The sequence below is a fragment of the Canis lupus genome, chromosome 2 (genome assembly GCF_011100685.1).
Source record: "Canis lupus familiaris isolate Mischka breed German Shepherd chromosome 2, alternate assembly UU_Cfam_GSD_1.0, whole genome shotgun sequence".
Taxonomy (NCBI): domain Eukaryota; kingdom Metazoa; phylum Chordata; class Mammalia; order Carnivora; family Canidae; genus Canis; species Canis lupus.
Genome location: NC_049223.1, coordinates 55,889,717 through 55,912,133, shown reverse-complemented (window position 1 = coordinate 55,912,133; position 22,417 = coordinate 55,889,717). Strand labels below are relative to the sequence as shown.

Genomic DNA, 22,417 nt, shown 5'->3' with positions numbered 1-22,417 from the left:
GTCCCAGGATCGAGTCCTGCGTCGGGATCCCCGCAGGGAGCCTGCTTCTCCCTCTGCCTGTGTCTCTGCCTCTCTCTCTCTCTCTCTCTCATGAATAAATAAATAAAATATTTAAAAAAAAATAAAAAATAAATGAAATCTTAAAAAAAACAACTGGGACATATACCAACATAACAATAGTAATTCTCTCTGTAGAATCACCAGCTGTTATATTTACTTACATCCTCAAATTTTCCTACCAATTTATATTTAACACTAATACTGCTTTGATAGCATTAAAATGTTTTTAATCTATAAGTTGAGCAATTCATGTATTTGGCCTTCTTGTGCATGAACTAAGGGATCATCCAACCCTGTAATCCTAAATGCAAGCACAACTTTTATGCCTGTCTTTCCTTGAAAGAGAGTAAGCCATTCAATGGTAGGCATTGTAGCCCATCGGCCTTTCTGTGCTCAGCCCTCAGCATAGCGCCCAGCATGGAGAGCGTGCTCAATAAATGCTGGGCGGATGAACAAACAAAAGAATGAAGGAACACATGAATTACTTTACTTCCCTAAAGGCCCAAGTCCATATGAGAAAGTGAAAGTTCAGGTGTGAATTTAAGTTTTCACCAGAAAATGTGAAGTCATGCTATAGTCACCTAAGAGCTTCACTGTAAACTTCAAGCCAAATCATAGTCATTAATATTTTTTAAAGATATGAACTGTTTTATGGTTTCAGAGAAGAATGGTATAAAAAGTTGTCATGTTGCCTGGTGATTACAATACCAGGTGAAGTTCTAGGCAACTAGCGGGATTACGCTTTGGGAACTGGCATTCTTTTAAGATCATTCGCTACTTCTCAAATGCTCTAATTTTTAATGTCTGGGAATCATCTAATAAAATTAATTGCGTTACAAGAAACATTCACAAGGTCAAAGATTAGAGGAGCTAAAATATTAAAAAAAAAAAAAAAAAAAAAAAAGGCAGCCCCCATGGCCCAGCGGTTTAGCGCCACCTGCAGCCAGGGCATGATCCTGGAGTCCCTTGATCAAGTCCCTCCCTGCATGGAGCCTGCTTCTCCCTCTGCCCATGTCTCTGCCTCTCTCTCTCTGTCTTGAATAAATAAATAAAATCTTAAAAAAAAAAAAAAGATTAGAGGAGCACAATTACCTGAAGGCTATAGAGGAGTCGGGTTAAATTCTGGATCGCTTGTATAATCTGGAAGGTAAGGTTGTAAGAGTCAAATTCTTGAAAAAGCATTCGTTATTCAAAAATAAAGAGAGGATAATGATATATTTCAAGTGTATATAGCTCACCTCTGACTGTGAAGAAACCGTGAAACTTCTATATTCCACCTAAAATATGTAAAAAAATAAGAAAATGAATAACGGTTCTACTTTTGAAAAGCTGCACCTAGTGTTCCAAAACGTACGACCTCAGATACATCAATTCACTGCCTCAAAACTCTTCTATAGACCCTCTTTCCCTCCAGAAAGCAAAGCCTACAGAATTAAACACCCCCCCACACACACACCTCCAGGAGAGCCTCCATCTGTGCAAACTCTGTATTTGAGAAGCAGGGCGACTTTTCACCCAAACATCCCTTTAAAAAACAACACGGGATGACAGCGGGGAAGCTCTGCACTCTCTCAGCAAGTGACAATATTTACCTTGTGGAAACCACACTGTCAACTGTGCTCTCTGTGACCAGAGTGAAGTTGGCCCCCAGGCCAGGTTGGCTCCCTACATCCTGGAGGCCAGATTTGGAAGCCAGAGAACACCGTGCCTGACTTCTAGCTCCCATCTCCGTGTCCAAGATTCACAAAGCCCAAAGAGCCAGTGGTCAGGAGAGGAAACCCAGACCCAGGGGTGGCCCAGGGGCCAGCACTTCGCTGGCCTGCCCTCCTGGATCCTACTCTGAGACCACTGGACGCATCTGTGATTGCCTTTAGGAAAAGCTCGACCAGCAGAGGCCTTGAGCGAGGCTGGAGACCATCTGCTCCAGGGGGAGGGGGTCTAGGTTTCATTCTTTGTCTCCCTGGTGTACACACTAGAGACACATGTGGACAGTGAGGATTTCCAGTTTCCAGAATTGAATTGAACACTTGTCTATTCATTTATTGCCTGTCTTCTTTCACTGGGATGGATGCCAATGAGTAGCAGGACTTCTTACGTGTGTTTAATGCCGTGTCTGCAAATTTAACAAGGACACCCAGCATCTGACGGACGCTCACACTCCGTCCTATAGACGAACGGTGTGGACCTGCTGCGTGCTCGCCGCCTGCCGCTGGGGGAGGCCGTTGGGTTCCCTGCCTTCCTAGAGCCTGTAGTCCCCAGGATGCTGTGGCCTATATCTGAGCAGCTTTAAATCGAACCCACGAGAAACAGCTCTGGTCATGTTCTCCGGTAACTCTGGGCTTGTTCCATTAGTTTAGGCCGGTGACGCTTTGAGGAGATGGCCAGCTCCTTTCTTCCCTGCCCACCCTCCTCACCATACCACCCATCGAAGGTTTCCTTACTGAGCAGAACCTCCTACACAGGAAGGACAAAGGATGGAAAGGGACGTGAAGTCTGGAGTCCAGCCACGGCCCCCCTCCACCATACTGGGGACGGCCCCCCATCCTCTAGCGAATTCTAGAGTTCTCTCTGCCCTGGTGGTTCTGTCCCTCATTACCTTTGTAATAAGAAAATCGTATGCTGTAGAATTTTTATGCTCTGTACAAATTAGAAACACAGAGAGGGGTTGGATTACACCACACGTGATTACTTACTCCCAAGAACCACGAAGCCTGATACAAGCCTGAGCTGTGTAGTGTCCTACTTTTCGTGGAGCTGGCCCTCCCCCTTGTGGTCCCTGTGCAGGGCTGCAGCTGGTGATGGTGACTGACACCCCAGGGACTTTGCCGGCTGCAGCACAGATTTTTAAGACTCTTTCAGAAAAAAAAAAAAAAAAAAAAAAAATTTAAGACCTTATCTTAGTGGGGAAGCTAATGACTAAATACCCATCACATGCTTTTTTTTTTTTTTTTTTTTTTTTTTTAATGTTTGATTTCTGGTGATCCCTGCCCTGTCAGTTCATTTCCTCAAATGCCTTATTAAAACTCTTCCAGGTAGGCGGGAACCCACACCTCTCAGATTTCACTTACCTTTGACCCCATCATGGAAGAAAAAAGACCTTAGGGGTGGGAGCCGCCAGGATTTCCATTCAAGAAAAGACTATTACTAACTAACCAGCCCTCCTTCCCCGCCTCCCTTCCTCTAGGACAAAGGCAGCTGGAAGCTTCAGACCGAAAAATGAAGTCTGTGCTGAAAGGGATGACCAAAGTAGGAATGTTTTAAAGAAGCAACAAGTCAGAAAGCTTACAGTCAGAGTAAGCAGAGTAAAATATTGCATTCCTATTTTTATCTTGGCCTATGAAGTTTAAAAAAAAAAAAAGGCGAAACTAAATCACAGCCACATTTGCTTTGGGTTTTTAAAAATCTTTGGACTGAGTGTTATTCTATATGTTGGCAAACTGAACACCAATAAAAAAATAAATTTATATATAAAAAAAAAAAGAAAGAAAACCATCCCCCCAGAAAAAAAAAATCTTTGGACCGGGTGTCTCAGTCATATGTAATATATGCAAGAACATATACTATAGAAGTCATCTCCTAAATAGACGGCATGTCATTTTTCCACGTTAGCACATACTGTTATCTGGTAATGTGCCTAATACGAATTTCGATAAAACTGAAACTCCTGAGACCCAGCCAAGCCTGGGGAGGCCAAGCAGCCACCTCCCAGGATCATATTCTCATTCCCAATTTCTGACATCCTGGCTTCATTGGAAGTGAACAGGAAGTTTCATGCATTTAGTGTTTAAGTGAGTGTCACTTGAAAACTATGTCCCCCCCCCCCCAAAAAAAGGCGTTTTGGAACCTATTAGCCCCAAGCCAAAATCAGGTTGATTAAAAGTGTCACACACACACAAAAAAAAGGCAGCCCGGGTGGCTCAGCGGTTTAGCGCTGCCTTCAGCCCAGGCCATGATCCTGGAGTCCCGGGATCGAGTCCCACATCAGGCTCCCTGCATGGAGCCTGCTTCTCCCTCTGCCTGGGTCTCTGCCTCTCTATAAATAAATAAATAAAATCTTAAAAAAAAAATAAAAAGCAGGTGACAATGTGAGTGGAGACAGGGAAATGAAGGTAAGAGAAGGTGGAGCAGCCATGGGGGCCCAGGGCAACACCGTTGCTGCCACTTTAGCGCCGCCGGACTCCAGGGCTGCGTCCCCAAGCGGGGCCAAGGGCAGCGGGTGGAAGCCAGAGCCTTGCAGGGACGGGAGCAGAAGCGAGACCAGAAGTAAGAGTGCGCAGACACACACACATTAGGGTTTTAAATCCTTTTAATGATTTTTAAACCGTTTCTTGGCGTACACCTACATGATCCAGGAAGAGCGAGAACATCTTGAGGGACTTGAAGGTTAGAAAGACCAAAGCAGAGCACGGACACGGAGAACAGCTGTGGAGAAGGCTCCCGACCCCTCGTGGCTCGGGACAGACCGGGCCCTGGGGTCACGTCACAACACAGAGCAACGGGTGCCATTTACTAGCAAATTGGTTCACAATACCTTCTCCCCTGCATCAGAGACCGCCAAGTCGGTTCCCACACCCTGGGGGCCAGGATCCACATCCCAACAGCCTCTTCCTCCTGTCCCTTCTGTGACTAGTGCTGCAAGCACGCCATCGAGACAGAAACAGAGAGGACATCATCAAACGTCAGCGAGCGCACGTATTTCGTACACGTACACAGCTGACACATATTTCGAGATAAGAGACACAAAATCACGCGTACGACACAGCCTCACACGAGGGGCAGACGCAGTGCAGAGCGTGGAGTCCCTGCCCTCGGGGAGCTTACACGCTAGTCGATACCAAGCTGGCGGGTGGCATCGCCCATCTTTTCATTTTTCTTTCTTGCGGACAGGACCTCCCCGTGATGTTGGTGATGCAGGGAGGGCAGACGCTACATCCCATGCTTGCTAGCTAGGGAAAAGCCAGTGGGGAGGAGGACACTGAAAATAGACACTGTGGGGCTCAAGCAAGGGCGGGCAGAGCCAGGTCTAAGGAGACGGCTCGGCGAAAGGCTCCCCGGTGGCCGGGCAGGGGCGGCTGACCATGCAGAGGAGCACGGACCCAACGACGGGAGCCGAGCACCCCTCTACGCAGGGCCCAGATGGCTCATCCGGGAGGAGCTCTCGGTCCTGCAAAGAGGAGCTCGTCCCCACCTCCAAATAGCTTTATAAAGACAATGTCCGAGTGGTTTTTTTCCCCCTCACAATACTTGCTCATCCTCTAGATCCACAATGACTTTTGAAATCTGTATGTCTGACCTGTGAAATGCAGAGATGTTTCTAGTTCAGAAGTATTTTTTTTAAGTACCAGACATCGATTAATCTCTGCTGCTTAAATCGTCAAATCTCTGCTGGTGCGATTTTACTTCTGTGTCCACATGACCTCAGTAAAGTCTTATGCTATGCTCGCCTTACGATGATTTAAACTAGATTCCCCAAAGCACTTTCACACCCAGACTGTTATTGGAACCACGTTCAAACAGGGCCCTAGCGAGCACTCGCTCTGTGACACACGGTGCCATCTCTGATGGAGGGAAGACTTCTTCTCCCCATGGAAGTCCTCTAGGGCCTCCAAAGGCCACTTCTATCACAAAAAACTTTTCTGTTTAAACGGTTAACGGCTTCAGATTTTATCAACTGAAAATCAGGTCCATTTTGCCCGAGCCGGTCAACGGTTCTCACTTACAGTGAAGAGACTTTTTATAGAAATGCATCTGGGGATCCCTGGGTGGCTCAGCGGTTTGGCGTCTGCCTTCAGCCCAGGGCGTGACCCTGGAGACTCAGGATTGAGTCCCACATCAGGTTCCCTGCATGGAGCCTGCTTCTCCCTCTGCCTGGGTCTCTGCCTCTCTCTGTCTTTCATGAATAAATAAATAAAATCTTTTAAAAAATCTGATTTAAAAAATGTCTCTGTCGCTCGAAATGCGGTTCCGCTGCTGGGTATTATACTTACTTCTCAGAGAGATACCCACGGCATCACCACAGCATTAGCCATTGTCGCTCTCGCCCTCCTCCCCACTCCATGGCAATGGGGACCATCAAACGGGCAAAGGAGTTGATGGTGAGCCAAGGGATCAGATCCCTCTGTTCCTTTTCAGATCTCCAGGACTTTTGAAGGACTAGATTATACTCATCCACCTGACCAGGTAACACCGAGGACTACGCAGGGGAGGCTTCGCTTGGTCTATGGCTTCATTTTGTCATACTGGGCTTGACTTAGAAGGACCCAGTCCTGAAAGTTAAAGAACTGGCCCAGTCAGGTACACACTCTCATTTAAGGAATATTAATCTTTTACCCCCACTAACCTTAATAAGAGAATCCAACCCTTGGGGGCACCAGGGTTAGCCCAGAAAGGAAGAGGCCTTCGGGGGAACAGGACCATGTCAACCCGCCCCTGCCCGTCTGTGAATCCTGGGGTCAGGGCACTGCAAACAGCCTCTTGATGGTTTTGACCCGAGTCACGGGTGTCCCTGGGGCCTCTCCCGATCATGGGGGACATGGTACAGATGGGGAGAACCTCGCTGCCTGGTCTGGAGAGAGGGAAGGTGCAGCCGTGTGCTCTGAGCAGCTGCAGGGGCTGAGTGGAGCCTCCCCAGCTGTCCCCGGGGTGAGGCGGAGGCAGTGGATCCCCGGGGTGTATTTATAGAAGGAACTCCCTCTCTCGATGGCATAACGCGTTTCTCCTTTTAAAAGGAAATCACCCAGGGCAGCACAACTCCCCTGAGGAGTCTGGGCTGCGTCAAAACGAAAAACATGTGTGCACTTTCTGAAAATACAAATGCAGGATTGGATAAAGCAGAATTTGAGAGGACAAAATAATTATTAGAGCTCATCTCAAAAAAGTAAAGTCTTAAAACTGCACGGCCTCCTTGTGTCTCAGTTGACCCAGGGATGCTGTTTAAGCGATTCAGAGACCACTTAAGCCTCCAATCCCTGGCTAATAAAGATGTTTTGTCTTGTGTCTAATACAGGCTGGTGGAAGTCGAGGTTTTTATCACCCAAATACAATAAAAAATATGCTTTTATGCTCTTCTCTCAGAAATCTGTAGGAAATTAAGTATTCAGCTCATACATGTAACATCATTAGGTTCCGAGAAGTCACCTAATTCCCTACGTGACATTTTTCCGTATTTTAAAATATACTGGACACGGTGCCTTTAGTGAATTAAAATGTATGATGACAAAGATCAAGAATTTTCTGGCACTTCTGCCTTTAATCACACCACCCAACTGCGTGTCTGTGGGGATGTTTTAAGATTCTAGTTTTCTGGGTTATGTTGGCTCGGTGGATGCCTCTGAGATTAAGCCAAAGGACTTGCTCTTTAGTGAACTGCAGGGACCCATTTAAAAAAAAAAAAATAAATCCGAAGTTTAAAAATTCTTTCAAAACCATATTCCAAACTATTCTGTAAGTTTTATCAAAAAAAAAAAAAAATGAGGCAGGGTCGGGGTTGGGATGGTAACGAAGCTTGCCTGGGTAAGAGAGCAGCAGACCCGCCAGCTGACTGTTCTCGGAATCTCCGTGCTTGGAACACCAGAGTCATGATCTAGGTAAGTCAGGCCAGAGCCTATCTGGTCTCAGGTTTTCTCTCATTTAAAAAAAAAAAAAAAATGCATCCAGTCTCCTGCAAATAGGGACAGAGCCGTTGCCTTCATTTCACACGACCACTGTGTGTTCCAGAGGTTGTGTTCAGGCTCAGGGGTGAGGCCCGAACTTTCACTTACAGGCTGGAGATGATCCTGGCTCCTCGGGAGGACCCTGTGCATCTGCAACCGCAGGTTCTGCAGAACCCTCCTCAGGTGATGGGCGAGCATCACCCGCTTGTGAGGCCTTCACGGCAACCTGCAGGCTCTCCGCTAAGAAGGGAGAAGAAAGAAGACATGATTTAGAGACCAAATGCACAAAGTTTGATCTAGATCCAGGGTCGGCAAACCCTATGTGGCCTCTGTCTGCTGTTACATGGCCTTGGAGCTTAAAATGGTTTTTACATTTTAAAGATTTAAGTGTACAGATGAGCTCCCCCACACACATGAAGGAGGATGTGTCCCGGAAACTGTATGCGGCCTGCAAAGCCTAAAATATTTACTATCTGGCTCTGCATAGAAAAAAGTTTGCCAACTTGCAATCTAGACTGATACTTCAAGCAGTATTTTATTTTATTTTTTTAAAGACTTCATTTATTCAGGAGAGACACAGAGAGAGGCAGGGATACAAGCGGAGGGAGAAGCAGGCTCCCTGTGGGGACGTGGGACTCGATCCCAGGACCCCAGGGTCACGCCCTGGGCTGAAGGCAGAGGCTCAACCACTGAGCCACCGAGGTGTCCCTTAAGCATCATTATATAACAGAAAATTAATGAAAAGATGCATCATTTTATAACAGAAAATTAAAAAGATGCATTCTATTAAAAAAAATCTCAAATTTAATTTTCAGTACATCAGTCTGCCGAAAAGCTTTCTGATTTTCAATTAACTTAAATATGATTTTAGGTACACAGATTACTACTCAGTCATAGCTATCCTCCGAAAGAGATTTCCCCACCTGTGCCTTAAAAAATCCTGGTGAGGATCCCCAGTCCTCACTTACAGCTACTAGGGGAAAAGACAGGGAACGTGCATTTTAAATAACAAAGGCTCCTCTTGGGACCTGGTAAGGCTGCTGACCGCCACACCAAGGAAGCGATGTTCCCATTTACAATAAAGGCTTTCAACCTGCAAGGCTACAACCAGGCCACCACCCGCGGGGGGTCTACGGGGGGGGGGGGTGTCCCCGTGCCCCGCTGCACCTCTGCCCCACGCGCCCACCAGCTCTGTCCCACTCACTCATCCCCAGGCACCCGCCCCCTTCCTCCCACCACCCCCCAGCTCCCGGTCATGCCACTCTCACAATTAAAAGCATCCTGGAACTTTCTACGGATTTTGGAGTAAAAGTGTCTGTTTTGACCAGAGCCCGCGAAGATCCTGCCCCACAGTCGGGGCAGCGCATACCCCTCCCGCCCGCGGGTCCCCAGGCAGCTGGCTCCCCCCTCTCGCCTCGGGTCGCCTCCACTGCCTTTCCCGCAGCAAGGCCGCCGCAGCCCATCCTTATTTTCCCGGGATCTCGTGGAGTCCTCTCGTTCCCTGTGGACCGTCCGTGCTCCTTCCCGACGAGCATTCGTTCCCCTTTCTGCGCTGACCAGCGACACGCACCGGCACGCGCTGGTGTGTCAGGTGTACAGCGTAGTGACCGGCACCTGCGCCCCCGCCGCCTCTGGCCGCGCTCCCTGCTGTGCCTTTCCCAGGGCCTGGGCCACCCCCGGGGCAGCCGTGCAGAGTCTTACCCCACAGGCCAACGCGGAGCCCGGGGTGGGTGCCCATGGAATGCTGAAGGCGTGAATGAACGAGTGATTCCGTCACTCGTCCCCAACTCAGACAGTCTCTAGGCCCTTCTCAAGCCCTCAGTTTCCTGATCACATAAGGATGACAGATGTCACCATCTCCAGATGCCCCAGAGCTGCTGTCTCGAGGTTCCCGGCCAGAGCTCGGTGTACCAGGGACCAGACTGGATACGTTTTAGGCTCCGTGGCCACGCGGCCCCCGGCAGCTCTTCCCCGTCAGCACTGCAGCGAGAAAGCAGGGTTTGCTGCAGTGCAACCATATTCACAAAAATGGGTGGTGGGACCATTGCACCCACCATCGGGCACCCACCAAACTTTGTCTGCGCCGCCCACCGCACTCTCAGGTGGTGGCTGTGTTCTCTCTCAAACCCATGGTCACTATCAACACTTCCAGACTATTATCCCTTCCCCTGACCCCCTTGTTCTTTCCATTCCCTGCCATCGGATCACACCGCCCACCCTCCTTGTTGCCGTTCACTTGAACGTTCACTTGAACGGCACTTGCCGATCATTTGAACAACTTAGCACCTGGCGCAAGTTTCTCCCTTCCCCAAATGCTCCTCCCCTCAAAATTCCCAGGAATTGCATCCACGAGCATGATCCTTCTGACACCTTGGCCTCAGGTCTCTGTGACGTCATTTCCCCAGTAATCTTATCCTCCGCCCGCCTCAGCCACCAGCTCCCAAGGTTATACCCTCAATGTTGTTATTACCCATACTCGAACTTTGCCCCCTTCTAGTCCATTCTCCGCACAGCAGTCAGAGGGCTCCTTCTGGCACACACATCACATACACCAGTTTGGAGTAGACTCCAACCTCCTTCCTCGCCTCAATCAGGTCCGTGTCATGTGAGGGGTAGTTGGCTCTGACCCGTCAGCTGCTCTGCACCCCTCCCTTCACTCGACCCGCATGGTCCTCCTTGCGAGGCCTCAGGCTTGCCGTGCACCTGCCTCGGGACCTTCGCCACTTCTCTGTGTCTGCAGCATCCTTTCCCCAGGTGCCTACATGGCTTTTCCGCTTCCCTGTGTCTGCTTGCATATTGCCGTACCAGAGAGGCCTTCCCTGGTCGCTCCAACTCACATACAACCTCCCCACTCAATCCCCCTCCATACTCCCTATCCCATTTATCTTTTTTTTTTTTAAAGATGTATTTATTTTACAGAGAGAAAGAGAGCGTGTGCACATGAGCACGTAGCTGGGTGGGGAAGGGCGGGAGGGAGAGAGAGAATCTCAAGCAGACTCCCCGCTGAGCACGGAGCCCAACGCAGGGCTCAATCCCAAGACCCTGAGACCATGACCTGAGCTGAAATCGAGAGTCAGATGCTTAACTTTACTAGGCCACCCAGGCGCCCCTGTTTAAGTAGGGTTCAGACTTCATTAAAATCTTCATTGAAGCAACTGTCCTCTATAGTTTTCCAAATAAAGCCATCTTTATTATTTTTTTTACTGAAGTATCGTGAACATAGTTCTATTAATTTCAGGTGCACAATACAGTAATTCAATGATTCTGTGTATTCATCAGCGCCCATCATGGTGACTGTACTCTTGATCCTCATCCCCTATTTCACTCATCCCTCTACCACCTCCCCTCTGAAAACTACCAATTTGTTCTCTGTATTTAAGTCTTTTTTGGGTTTTTCTCTTATCTGATGCGTTCATTTGTTTTGTTTCCTAAACTCCACAAACGGGTGAAATCGTATGATAGTCGTCTTTCTCTGTCTGACTTCTTTCACTTAGCATTACAGCCTCTGGGTCCATCCATGTGGTTGCAAATGGCCAGATCTCACTCCTTTTTATGGCTGAGGTTCTATTGTATGTACATGCCACCTTCTCCACCCATTTACCTCTTGAGCGACACTTTGTTTTCTTCATAGTACTTGACACAACCCGACACATCTATTTCCTTTTATTTTGCAGTAAAATTTTGAGTTGCACCTACTGGAGTGTTGGTAGTGTAAGGTGTGGGGGAACACCTTATGGAATGTGGACCATAGCGCAGTTGGAACTTTGTCTTAGGAGCAAGACCACAGGGCATGGCACGTGGAATAAACATTTCCTGAACTTGTTAGACGAAATAGTTTTGGAAGCAACTTACCTTCTCTCAGGGCTGCTGCTAGTAATGAGGCTGCCTGGGGAGGCTCCCCTGGGTCAGGTTTGATGAGGAGGTGGGGCTCTAGATGGACATCCTTGAATCCACTCAGTTCTCCAAGTTCAGCGTAGATATGCAGCTTCTCCTCCAAATATGCGCAAATCTGTTGGTCTTGGTTACTGAGTATTTCTATGAAACAGTATTTACCATGGAAGGTTATCGGATGGATACAGCAACTGTATGAAAACCCAAGCTCTAAGATAAAGAGGTTCCTCGTCCGCAAGCAGTATGGTCTCACGGGTCAAGTATGAGTTGTTGGGGGTGGGACGGAACCAGGTTCAACTCCTAGTTATTCCACTTAGTGACTAGAGCCTCCAGCGAGTGACTTAACCACTCTGAGCTTCCCCTGTCTTTTCTGTACATTTACTGTACTCCGAAAATGCTGCTAATTCCAGAAAAAAAAAAATTGCATGACTATTCTTTTGTTCAGGCTGTTTTCTATTAAGAGTAAATGCTAAGCTCGGGAATGAAAATTGAGGTGGCTCTGTTCATACTGACTGGTGCCCACAAGGGAAAACGAGGCAAAAGGACTGAAGCTACTTGGGCTTCAGCCCATCTTGGTTAAAGCCAAACCTACTAGTTTATGTTTTTGTTTCTAAACATCCAATTTCTTTGACCATCTCTGCCTGTATCATTTTCCTCTGATCCTAACACATCCCAACACTTAAAATTCTTCCAGTTTAAAGGGGCCCTGACCAGCATCTAATTCCAGGGCTTCTCAGTCTACCTCCGTATCACCTGGGAAGAGTTTAAAACACTGACATCTACAGCCACCTTCCATAGATTCTGAGTGAACTGGATGAGCATGGGGCCCAGGCATCAGTGTTTTTATAAAACTTTGCAAGGTAATTCTGTTGTCCAGCTAGAGATGAGACTTCCTGAGCTAATCTGAGTTCCTTAATTCACAGACTTGGAAACTGACGCGCAGAGTCAAGGGGCTCCTCGTCCACACTCACACAACTATGACCTGACAGTGTCGGGACCCCGATCACACCACTGCACGATGACTCCACCACCTGTCTGCACCACACAGCTCACAATTCTTCTTTCATGTATATTATGTGCCCATTTTTTTTTTTTTTTTTGGAAAATGTGTTATATCTTAAATCACTAAGGAGGAAGGAGGGAGACAGTTGTCTCATTCGAACACTCCTCGAGCCAATGCTTTTTGTCCTGAAGAGTGGTGGGTGAGCCTCAGGCACATAGAATTAGATTAAACATTTAATCACAACCCTCCCATTCATGACCCAGGGCTTCCTCCAAGGAGAACACCCCAGCCAGGGAAGCGGAGATGACCGCACGGTACCTTGACATTGCTGGATTTTGGCCACTCTTGCTTCAGCTTTCCGCCTCTCTTCATCAGATTCACTTGTCCTTCCCCCTTCTTCTTCTGGGCAACTTGAAAAGACAACAGTCAAAACAGACAACTGAAACCAAATCCAAACATCTTTAGGTTCGTTAGTAAGACGTGGGGACTTGGTGACAGCATTATTCCGAAAAGAAAAATTCAGCATAAAGAAAACCGTTCGTGCCCTCAGGCCAAGATATCTGGTTTTCTTGAGTATACAAAGGACCTTGCACAACACATCACTCTCAGAGTCAGAAGTACAGGATTACTCAAAAATCCAAACACACACACACATACACAAACATGCGCTCACGTACACGTGGACCCCCACACCTTACACTACCAACACTCCAGTAGGTGCAACTCAAACACAAAGTTTTGCTTTCTACTACATGCGTCTACTTCTTAATGGGACAGAGTGGAGGGAGTTGGAGGAGACAGAGGTAGGGTGGCAGGTCGGGTGGGGTGCAGTTGAGGGGGAGGAGTTTTACAAAACATCATTCCAGATCCATCTCATCAAATTACCATTAAGAATGCTCACCCCCTTGGGATCCCTGGGTGGCGCAGTGGTTTAGCGCCTGCCTTTGGCCCAGGGCGTGATCCTGGAGACCTGGGATCGAATCCCACGTCAGGCTCCCGGTGCATGGAGCCTGCTTCTCCCTCTGCCTGTGTCTCTGCCTCTCTCTCTGTGTGTGACTATCATAAATGAATAATAATAAAAAAAGAATGCTCACCCTCACCCCATCTTGTTTCTCAAAAAAGTCATTAAAAACACAAGTGATGAGAAGGAAACTGACTTAGAACACTTCAATCCACCAATTGAAAAATGTTTATTGGATGATTCTTCAGAATTGGACATAAAGAGCAACCAAAAGGCACGGCCCCTGCCCCGAGGAGCTTCCAGTCTAACGAACACGTATCCGCAGGGAAAGGTCAGAGCGACAAGGCGGTTTACGTCAAGCACTGAGCAAATGCTCGAGAGAGCGGATGATCAAGAATCTCAGGGAAGGAAGAGACCCCTGGAGCCGAAGAGGTCTTCATGAAGGAGGGAAGCCCTGAGCTGCACCAAGGGTGAGCAGGATCCACACAGGTAGAGGGGGTAGGGCTGTACATGCAGGGAGGCGCAGAGGACAGAGCTGCAGGTGAGAGGCTATCACAGGCAGGGGCGGGGGGCGGGGAGCAGGCCACTCTGGCTGAGGCGGAGGGTTCATGCAGAGGAAACATGGTCAGAACGCTTTCCCCAGGTGAACAAGGCCATCCCCCAGAGTGTGGACAGAAGGAAGGGTTACCTTTCCACGGCCTGTTGGATTCGTCTCATCCAGTTATTTCGTTCCTCCTTGGAGTTGGTGTGAATTTCGTACATCTCAGGACCAGCAGAGGATGCACTGATCAGGAACATTCCTCTTTCCTCGTTGGCGACTTCTCTAGCAATGAGCTTCTGAAGGGAAATAACCGATGGCTTCTGATCCTACATAAAATAGGAAGGCGTGCAGGTAAAGCAAAGGTCTTGCCAAACACGTTCGCTGGGGAAAGCGAGAGTTATCAGGCGAGTCATGTCACTTTGACTTCTCAAAGGCGCCGTGCAAGTTGGGAAGATCTCCAACAGGAAGGGCACGGCGGAGAGAGGATGGAGAGGAAGGATACAGGAGGATGCGTATCCTTAAGAATCAGCGGCTTAAAGGGACCACTTTGGAGCAATCAGAGCAGTGAGAGTATCAAAATGCCGTAGGTAGTCGGGGGCTTGGGGGCTTTTCTAGAAGGGGCGTGGGATGGAAAATAGTGCATCAGCTATGACTGAGAGATGGAGGCGGGTGGAAGGCCTACGAGTCCGTTGGAGTTAGCAGTGTTTAGGGCAGACCATGAAAATGACAGCGAGGAGGGCGCATGACCTCAGGTTCCCTAAGCATAACCAGGGTTTTCTGCAACCGCAGTTCAGAGCAACTAAACTTCTATAATTCCACCTGCCAAGGCCTCTTCTCCCCACCACCTGCATGAGCCTCTGGCAGGCGGGAATGGTCGGATTCATCTTTGTACTCCTAGCTCAGTGCTTGGCATGCACTCGGCTTTCAGTACGCGGCTTTCAGTACGCGGCTTTCAGTACGCGTCTGGGCACGACTCTAGCAGAACGGAATAGGAGATAAGCTGAACTTTGGTGCACAGGCTATGACGGAATCACCTCTTGTACAAACACTCGCTGTGACCTCCCAACGTCCCATTCTAAGCACTGGGGAGTTGGTGATGAGGAAGAGGATGATAATGCTGATTCAGGCGGGGAGCCGTAGTTGAAATCATGACCAAAAGAATCCCTGTGGGAGGTAAACAGTTCTGGGGCTAAGTATGAAGAATTTTCTTTGGTTTGTGGCTTTCAGCACTGTTTAGAGTCAGTAGCAGTACATGGTTTGGCTCCTTCTTCGGGGACTGAGCAATACCTTTACCCAGAACACGCCACCGCATCCCGCAAGGCTGACTCCTTACGGCTCATTTGCCCACTTTCCCAGCATTGCGCTGGGTCTAGGGTTGTGTGCAGGGGTGTTCTAAGAATACCTCTTCAGCCCTTTCTTCTTAGAGCAGCAAAAAATAAAACCAAAAAATGACAACTTTTTGAACACTGCCCTCTCTAATTAGGGAGAGCCCCTGAACACTATTAATATCTTTTATTCAGTAATGGATACACCACCTAAGACCTTATTTGCTTTCCTTCTTCCAATGCACTGAGTTGGGCTCCTCAGCTTACAAGGTAAATGGCCTCAGTATATAAGAGGGCAGAGTGGGTTTAAATTGTTTAAGACATGAGCACCTGGGGGGCTCAGCAGGGGAGCACCTGCCTTCGGCTCAGGGCATGACCCCAAGGTCCCGGGATCGAGTCCCACGTCAGGCTCCCTGCATAGAGCCTGCTTCTCCCTCTGCCTGTGTCTCTGCCTCTCTCTCTCTTTCTCTCTGTGTCTCATGAATAAATAAATAAAATCTTTAAAAATAAATTAATTAAATTGCTTAAGACATTAGCAAGGATGAAATGATCTGAACCAGTTGGTAAGTGTTGCAGAAGGAGGGGAGGTGGTAAGGTCAGATATGTTTTATTTATTTTTTTTAAATTTTTATTTATTTATGATAGGCACACAGTGAGAGAGAGAGAGGCAGAGACACAGGCAGAGGGAGAAGCAGGCTCCATGCACTGGGAGCCTGACGTGGGATTTGATCCTGGGTCTCCAGGCTCGCACCCTGGGCCAAAGGCAGGCGCTAAACTGCTGCGCCACCCAGGGATCCCCAGATATGTTTTAAACGAAAAAAAAAAAAAACAGGTCAGCAGGTAGAAAGCAGCATTAATTAGATCACCAACAGATGAGGAGGCGTCAGAGGCATGTCCATCATTACGCATACCGATCACACAAGAGCACTAGAGATGATCAAGAATTCAAATTAAATCTTTGGGGATGGGAGTAACGGGTCTACCTTAGAAACAGATGTTAATAACTGCTAATGCCCAGACCTAACCCAGCCTGCAGAGATGTCTTACTTGTGTCATAGTATATTAAAAACAGATTTAACAGTTGTCAACATTTAAAAGCTGGGGGATTTCCCGTCCCCCTTTAAAAAAATTTTTTTTTAACAAACTGTAGATGTGTAGGTTCTTGCGCAAAGCAGAATGGCGATCATGGGCCCATGTACTCCCTTGAACACACTGGCTGTAGCCGAGTCATCCCTGCCCTCAGCGAGACAGGCCGTGTTCTCACCAGTTCGCTCCAGTCTCCAGCACTCGCCATGGGATCCCCAATCCCAAGCCCACTCCCAGTTCCTCCTGTGTGTTTCCTGCCAATCCCTGCAGGTAGGCTGACAGCCTCTGCCCCCAGGGGAAGAGGAAAAGTCACTGCTACATTTAGCCTCGTCACCCTGCCTCCATTTGTGATTCCATGGAGTGGCTGATACGGCATCACCAGTATCTGCTGGGAAGGACATTCAAAGTCCCAAGTGACAGCGAGAGCTAAGACTCTTCCTGCTTTGAACTTGCACCTGCACCCCTCCACGTTCCCTTGTCTCTTTTATTGTTCATTTTGAAGTTAGCTTCTTTAATATTCAGGAGATCCTCCTAGACTCAGTAACCCATGATTTAATGAACATACCTATGTGTTCCTACTCATTTCATGGATGTGGGTTCCTACTCCCTTTGCCGCTGAGTTCTCTTTAAAATCAAAATTCTCTTTAGGAACGCCATTCTTGGGATCCCTGGGTGGCTCCGCGGTTTAGCGCCTGCCTTTGGCCCAGGGCCCGGTCCTGGAGTCCCAGGATCGAGTCCCACGTCGGGCTCCCGGCATGGAGCCTGCTTCTACCTCTGCCTGTGCCTGTGCCTCTCTCTCTTGGTCTATCATAAATAAATAAATAAAATCTTTAAAAAAAAGGAACACCATTCTTCTGCTGGTATCAGCTGCTCATCTTCTGGCCATTTCCAAATTCATCATGTCTTTTGTAACATGTAGCAAGTTAAGCATTTCCTAAAGAAGTTTCTCGAACAGCACAAAGAGCAGAGAAACTTACCTGTGGGTATGACCATGATGCTAACTTTCCCTAATGCCAAGAGGAGAACCAGGAAACCCAGTCACTTGTATGACCCTCGCTGATACAGCAATTCCTCCATGGTGTCCACTATAAGATCCTTACGACTGGAGGGCTGTGCTAATTAAATGTGTATGATGCAACTCAAAAGCATGTGCTGGAACAACACAGTGCCCTCGACTCTTTGTGGGTAATGTTTTCTATTTTGCTCCCTGACATGGACAAGGGCTTAGCTGGCTTTTATCAAAGCTGCGCTGTGTCAGGCTAGCATCTCCATGAAACAGCATCAGCATCATCTCACTGTTGTCCAGAGCCAAGCACCTTCTACCAAGAGGTGCTAAGCTGTGGCCGCCTTCATTCTGGGATTTGGGGGACTGCACTCCTAACATCTCACTTCATAGCAAATGTGGTTTAAGGCTGGCACAGGTAACTCTTGAAGAGGTCGCACAAGACAGATCCATATTTCAAGTCATACTATTGGGTGAGCATCACACCTTCATCTCAGTCCATATGCTATGTTGTTTTAGAAAATAAGGTAGTTGTCTTTATGCTGTGTCTACCCTTCAACCCAAGAGCAGGTCACGTGACCTGTAATAACACCCAAGAAAGCACAATTTGCTTATCTTTCAGCTCTCTGGTTTTGAACAAACTTCTGTTTCTGTAAAGGTGTGGTGCACATTTGTTTTCTCTTCTACATGGTCCTCACCTCCCATCAACAAACAAAATGGTTCCACCTTCCTGCCTACTTTCTCTCTGTTCACAACATCCCAAACAACAGCACAGAGAGGCTGAGGGACAAATCAGTAAGTCTACATGAAATCTGCAATATATACAGTTCAAATGCATCAGAGCCATGGGGACTTGTTGGAGACCTCCTTGCTAGCCTCTGGAGTAGCCTTGTGAAGTAATCCCTGACCCTATGCAACCTGGCATCAGCCCAACGTGCCCAACAGGGGGACAAGGCCTACTGGGCTACCTGACAAGCACAGATGGGCTGGAAAGGCACTCCACCAACCTCTTCCTCCCCCAAATCCACCCTGGAAAAGCATGCTTCTTTGTTTGCTCTGAATGGCATAAGAGAAACTTTGATAAGCTTTGGGTTTGGTTTTAACCAGTTGGAACTGATCACATCTACTAGTGGTACCCGAATGTCCTATCAGTCAATGGATGATAAATAAGAACCATTTTAGAGAGCCACCACTGTAATGCCCACAATGGCATTGCATCTTAGATTCTTTCCTTTAACAGGGCCTACTGTTCCATGAGGCTGACAAAGTTAATTTATGACATTTTCCTTCTTTAAAAGTGAGTCATTTTGGATAAGATGCTGTGTAAAAAAAAAAAAAGTTAAACCCTGGTTGACTTCTAGTCTAACTCTGCACCATCAAGGAGATTAATGTAATACACTACAATGATACACTTCATATGAATAATCTTTGTAATTAGTAGTCACTGTAGTCAAAATAAGGAAGAAACTTCTTTAAACTTTAGATAACACAATGGTGTCCTCTTGTTTGGTGGAAGGAACATCATGATAGTTATGAATAGGGCTAGCAACGGGTAAAGCAGGGATGGACTAATGGAAACAGAACAAGATTCCAGAAGAGACTCGCTGTTGCCAGCATTAACATCTGAGTGCCTGGGACAGCAGGGTCGGGAAGGGGGTGGGAGGGATCTAGAAGATACGCCAAGAGAGTCAGACAGAGAGTCACTTGAGGGGTTTAGGCCAGTGCCTGTCCACCAACTCGAACCAAAGTCCTACAGTATTTTTATGTTAACAATTGACAACTAAACAAGCAGTTAATTGAATTAGCTGACTACCACTCCGGGCTCTGATAAATCAATACTTTTCACTCTTGTTAAACCAAATGAGATGCTTGGTACACTGCAATCGCTAATACTAAATGGGAATATAATGGGTACACTCCTGCCAGCGACTACTCAATTTCACAAGGAATTTTAGGCATTTTTCCAAGATACGTGGGACTCGGCCATTTAAAATATGTATCACATGGCTGTGTACTTACAACAGCTGCAAAGATGTATTTCTGGTCTTTTTCTTGTAAAAAGAGCAGCACATCAGTTAGAAGTAGAGCCAGGATATCTTCAAAGAAAAGATATTACTAGTATTAATGAAGTGAGCTACTATTCAAATACTTTTATCAAATGTTCTGATTTCGTGGTAGAAACCTAAACCAATTTATTAAAAAGAAGATGACTAAGATTTAGTGTAATTAAAGAACCTTTATGAAAATGCCTGTGCTGTGATAGCCAAAGATAAACTCTACAATTTAGATTTAGCTGTGTTTAAGCATGCATGTTTGCGTAACTAGAGGTATAGCTAAATTTCTAGCGGCATTTAATACTGTAGCCTTCAAAATGGGGAAAAAATACATCTGACAAACCAAGGTTCTAATAGAATGGAGCAAGCCCTCACCTTTAGAAAAAGAAGCTTAATGGTAACTGTTAGAGGGCGACTTCTGCCTTGAATTCTGTATGCAAATCTGCTGAATCACTATGTCTAGACCCGGGCACAGTTTGCAATAATCATACACTGCCCCACAAATTGTTCACAGGAACTCACCTTTACTAGCCGACTAAACATCCTAACACAGAGTCAGCAAACGGCTCATGTGATGAAACGGACCGAGAGCAAAGGACTTGAGGCGCTGGGGTCTATAGACAGGTTAATGTCTTAGTTTGGTTAATGTTCTAATTGTGGTTAATGTTTAGCCGCAACACTGCTGCATCAACAAATCCCATTTCGGTTGTTAGTTGCAAACACCACGAATGCTCGATAATCCTCCGAAGGGTTACCTTTGAGCAACTAGTTACCTTGGAGTAACTAGACATTAACAACCTCCTCCTCTCCCTTACCTGAGGAAGTTATTAAGATACATTAAGGAGACAGAGAGCAGACCGGTGGTCCTTAACCCCGGCTGCACAGTGGACTCAGCTGGGAGCCTTTAGGCATTGCTATGCTTGGGCTTCATCCCTAGACCAATAAAATCAAAATATCTGGGAGAAGACTTGAACATGGGTGATTTTTTTTAAGCTCCCAAGGTGATTCTATAGTGTGTACTCAGAGCCAAGAGAGTCTGGATCAGAATCAGCCCTTCAGAAGCTGAATAAATGGTCTTAGAGTCTAACTAGATGAACATAGGTTAATGCCAGGTCATGCCAAACAGGAGCACTGAGGAAAAGTCTGCACCACCGCCAAAATATACATTTGTGCATCTTATTACTCAGTAAGAAATAGGACTTTCAGAGCTCATTTCTCCCCTCGAAGGCGTGAGAGCCCCCAGCTGGCTTGGCACACAGACTCTAGGTGTGTGGGCGTACTGCCTCATGTTCAACACACTACATTTGCCAGGGTAATATTTCTGTGCCAACAATTAGCAGAATTCTCAGCTCCTTTGGTTTAAGTATCCCAAATTGCAAATTCATAAAACATATATGAAGAGTTTTGCTTGGGGCAGCAAACTCCCACCAAAGATTTGTAGCATTTGCCTACTGGGGTTCATGACTTGAGCCTACGGGAATCTTTCCACTTCCCCAGGGTTTGTGTGTGTGCCTGCCATCTCTGAACCACTCTTCTTTTGAAAATCTGTCCTATTAAATGAGTAACATATGTGAAAGAAGGAGAAACTGGTCTGTTGGAGCCACAATACCTTTGAAACGACCCGTAGCAGTTTTCCAATAAACAAGGCCATCATATAAGAGAGTCCTTTCTTTACTTATCAGTGCTTGCTTCCTAAACACGTGGCCATTTTTGAGCTTTGTGTAGGTTTTGTTTTCGATCTTATTTAGGATCTCAAGCCATTTTTGGTTTTTCTCATACTCGCTGACTTTTAAATCCACTGCTGCAATCATGTCTTTAATTAAGCACAGAGCTTTGCACAAGTCTTGATGTTCTTCACTTCTTTCTGCATAGAAAAAAAAAAAAGAACACTATAGGATATGCCAGAAGTGCTAAGGAATTTAGTTTTAAATGCAATTAAAATCATACAAATAGAAAAAAAAAAAAACACAGGACAAAAATGTTGGATTAGGTTCAAATGCCTTATCATCACTCTGCACCCTTCCTCCCAAAAAGAACTGTTACAAGGTTTAGTTATAAAAGATTTACTTATCAGATAAGGTTCAGCTGACACACAGTAAGATGTCTGAGTTATAAAGACTGGTCTGACCTTCCCTAAGAGCAATGAACATTACCTTCCCAGACCCAGGTAATCAAGTAAGCCCTTCACCAAATTTCTTAGAACTTAGCCAATCTGTAGGCCCAAATTAGGATCCTCTCCTGAAAGGGAGCTGTGGGGTGGCTTGGAAAGGCCTCAGACTCATTTGCCTTCCTGGATCCCTCCCGCCATAAAATATTCAAAATTATATTTCAACACTTTTCCAACCTAAAAAGAAAAATGGGACAAAGGCACTGTGCCTAGTGAGTCAGCCATAGTCATGCCTATAGTAGATAATCATCAATTCCAGTTGTTTTTCTTTAAAACATAGGCTGCTGCTCCTATTTCTCAGTTATATTAAGAAAAAAAAAAAACTCTGGAGGAGTTTCTGGAATAGCTTTCTAGAACTTCAGATGAAAGTGAACTTAACTATTTTCCTATTTGATGATAAGGAACACCTAGTTCATGTTTACTGAGGCAAACAGAAGTGAAAGTCTCAGGAGGTCAGAAGGTGCCAGAAGGAGAGGAAAAAAACTGGCAGAGACAACGAAAGTCTACAGCAGCAGAAATCCACAGAAACAGCAGTCAAGTGAGACGGCAAGTCTTCAAAGAGTCTCAACACTTCCAGGTTGTTAATGTCCTACAAGCATGAAGCTTGTTCCAGAAAATCAAGGAACGGATCCTGGCAGGGATGTTCCACAAGGAAGATCCTTCTTTCTCACTGT

General features: G+C 46.7%; 1 protein-coding gene across 16 annotated transcripts in view; it reads right to left on the bottom strand.

The window, feature by feature from the left end:
• The window catches only part of ARHGEF28 (Rho guanine nucleotide exchange factor 28), a 289,077-nt gene that overhangs the window by 34,706 nt on the left and 231,954 nt on the right, over nt 1–22,417 (bottom strand). For 12 of the 16 annotated variants that reach the window (XM_038530837.1, XM_038530833.1, XM_038530838.1 and 9 more), the window contains 10 exons: nt 21,186–21,440; nt 19,542–19,618; nt 14,256–14,434; nt 12,925–13,016; nt 11,565–11,747; nt 7,821–7,952; nt 4,592–4,692; nt 2,754–2,912; nt 1,299–1,337; nt 1,153–1,200 (listed from right to left, as the gene is read on the bottom strand). In XM_038530837.1, coding sequence (XP_038386765.1) covers nt 1,153–1,200; nt 1,299–1,337; nt 2,754–2,912; nt 4,592–4,692; nt 7,821–7,952; nt 11,565–11,747; nt 12,925–13,016; nt 14,256–14,434; nt 19,542–19,618; nt 21,186–21,440 — 1,265 coding nt within the window. The remainder of the gene's footprint in view (nt 1–1,152; nt 1,201–1,298; nt 1,338–2,753; nt 2,913–4,591; nt 4,693–7,820; nt 7,953–11,564; nt 11,748–12,924; nt 13,017–14,255; nt 14,435–19,541; nt 19,619–21,185; nt 21,441–22,417) is intronic. The other 4 variants (XM_038530840.1, XM_038530841.1, XM_038530843.1 and 1 more) reach the window with 1 other exon arrangement.